Below are 2592 nucleotides of genomic sequence, written 5' to 3'. Positions count from 1 at the left end.
AGACGCAACCGAAAAACCTGTCACCTTTCAACTTTAGAGACAGAATACCTCATCCCATTAATACAGAAGCATGGAACAGACTATGGTAAGATGGTGAGGGATAAAGGCAACTTTGACCAGCTGACAGAGAACCAGCTCAGAAAGAAATGCGAGGAACTTTTGAGCTCAAGGGAAACACGTCATTTGAAGAAGTTTCAAGAACTAGGCTTGATTTCTTAAGATGTGACATAATCCTATTTTTAAGTTAATAATAATTAATTATAGTATCAATCAATTAATTGTAATAATTATTAACTATGATAATAAATTTTGTTGCCTGAAAGGCTGAGAAATCATTGAATAATTAATTTTAAAAACTAAACTGGAAGTGTAAATAAAACCGGAAGTGAAATAAAACTGGAAATGAAACAGGAAGTAATTTTCAATTAACATAAATAATTTTTTTCACAAGCACATTGTGACAATGGGATTTTTAGCATAAAAATATCTCTTGAAACTTATTTTCCTATAATTGTTCATGTTGTAATATATTAAGCAAAATAAAGAAAATAATGAAAACATGATCATAAATAATAATAATAATAATAATAATAATAATAATAATAATAATAATAATAATAATAATAATAATAATAATAATAATAATAATAATAATAATAATAATAATAATAATAATGAGAGAGTGATACATGAAACTATTGCTGCAGTAATAGTTTTGACATATACTCGTAAACAACGAATGTGATACATGTGGCAGGAACGACCCTAAGACAAGAGAGATAGGGATCATAGTTCACATGAGCAAAACTTGCTACGACCACCTTACTTGATTAAATTTGGTTTAAGTCCTTTGTAAAAACCCCTATAGCCTTCGTTACTATAAAAATACATACAATAAATCTTATTAATACAGTTACAGTTCTATACCGCCATGTTCTTTTAATAGTACTAATGACACCACTGTACTTCTGCTCCTGATCCTACGACATGATGATCATGTGACTATCATGTGAGTTTAGCTAACCTGTAGTCTGGCTCTTATGACTTGATAAGGATAAGTGACTGATGCTGCAACTGCCTTTGAAGTGGCAGCCATTGCAATGTATGTTAACGGACCCTGAATGAGTGGAAGAGCATTAGAGTTTCATTAATTCTAGTCAATGGGTACATATATACATGTGCATTTAGCTCATTCATAAAACAATAAAATTTTGTTGTATAGATCTAATATAAATTTTATTCATGTATTACTCACTAGTTGAGCTGTGATTGGTATAGATTGATAGTTACAATAAGTTTTCTTTAATTCTTCATACACCACGAACTGTATCGTGCCATGACTAGTACCAACTAAACCAGGAATATATCCCTATAATTGAAAGAAGAGAGAGAAAGAGAAATGTCACTAATATACAATACAGCTATCACAGTACTTTATAGAGTCCTCTGATACCTTCGTATTTGTAGAGTTTCCACAATCCATCTGTAAAAAAATATAAGGCCATTACAACCATTTAAACTATCCACTTTACTAACATGCATAGTACATAAGCATTCATTGCTATAAGCCTAAAGCATTAGCCAGTGAATAGATGTACCTCTGAGCCCTTTGTATCTCATGTGAGAGGGAACACTCTCTGTATCTGGTAGACACAACCTGGTCTTTATGACCCAAATGGGATTGGTTAGACTTAGTGTTAGGACGCCTAAAACACAACATTTTACATAATACAGTGCAATTTTAATTTAGTTGTATTATTAAGGATAGTCCTTACCAGCACATGATGCTAAGAGCATGTGCATTAATGGGCTAAGCTGTCGCTTGAGGTCGCCATCTTGAGCTTGAAACTTGAATGCATTATAGCTAAAGGAATAGAGTTCATTGTACAAAGACTATTAGTGATGTGCTTACAAAAAGAAATAAAATCCCCAAGAAAGACCAGCTCCAACCACATTAGCACTGGAACCCTAATAAACGGTTAAAACTAGTCAATCAGGTCAAACTGGTTTACCCTATAGAGGCCTAGTATCCCATCCTGTCTGTATATTGTTCTGAAGGCATGAGTAAGCCCCTGGTATTTAGGTCTTTGATCAGTTACTGCTCCATCTTGAACTAAGAAGAGAGATCCATCAGTGAATAACAAGAATATTCTTATTCACTTCTTACTTACAAGATCATGGGATCATTGTAAGTAATTTATGTTGCTTTGCTTTATTTCATAATTTAATATGCTGCTATATACAGCTAACAATTCTGAACCACCACAGCCCCAGTCCAATAGTCTAATTGTGGGCATAGTCAGACCCTCTTTGACATTTAAACGTAAAGGGTGCAGTCTGAAGAGGACAGCATGTAATATCTATGCTACCATGCAGTTCAGTCTGTACATAAAAGGAAAATGCCATCTCTTTTATATTCTTGAAGGGGGTTTTTATTGCAAATTTTATACTGTAGCCGGATCATTTTTCTATCAAGACCTCCTAAGCCAATTACCTACAAGTTCACCTGTTTATATAGAAAGTAATAGTATACCTACAACTGTTTATATAGAAAGTAATAGTATATACATTCCAGTCAGCCCTATCATGTGA

The 2592-nt window shown here is 33.1% G+C and overlaps 1 protein-coding gene across 1 annotated transcript in view; it reads right to left on the bottom strand.

Moving 5' to 3' along the window:
* Positions 1-656: 656 nt before the first annotated feature.
* LOC100641227 (mitochondrial folate transporter/carrier-like) overlaps positions 657-2592 on the bottom strand; it is a 6641-nt gene continuing 4705 nt past the window's right edge. Inside the window, exons 2-11 of the mRNA XM_003390741.3 lie at positions 2013-2113; positions 1913-1968; positions 1776-1864; positions 1599-1706; positions 1434-1483; positions 1256-1369; positions 1025-1117; positions 928-980; positions 827-877; positions 657-765 (exon numbers count right to left, since the gene is read on the bottom strand). Coding sequence (XP_003390789.1) covers positions 696-765; positions 827-877; positions 928-980; positions 1025-1117; positions 1256-1369; positions 1434-1483; positions 1599-1706; positions 1776-1864; positions 1913-1968; positions 2013-2113 — 785 coding nt within the window. The 3' untranslated portion in view covers positions 657-695. The remainder of the gene's footprint in view (positions 766-826; positions 878-927; positions 981-1024; positions 1118-1255; positions 1370-1433; positions 1484-1598; positions 1707-1775; positions 1865-1912; positions 1969-2012; positions 2114-2592) is intronic.

The sequence above is a fragment of the Amphimedon queenslandica genome, unplaced genomic scaffold (genome assembly GCF_000090795.2).
Source record: "Amphimedon queenslandica unplaced genomic scaffold, v1.1 AMPQUscaffold_11957, whole genome shotgun sequence".
Taxonomy (NCBI): Eukaryota; Metazoa; Porifera; class Demospongiae; order Haplosclerida; family Niphatidae; genus Amphimedon; species Amphimedon queenslandica.
This window is presented reverse-complemented; position numbering and strand designations above follow the sequence as displayed.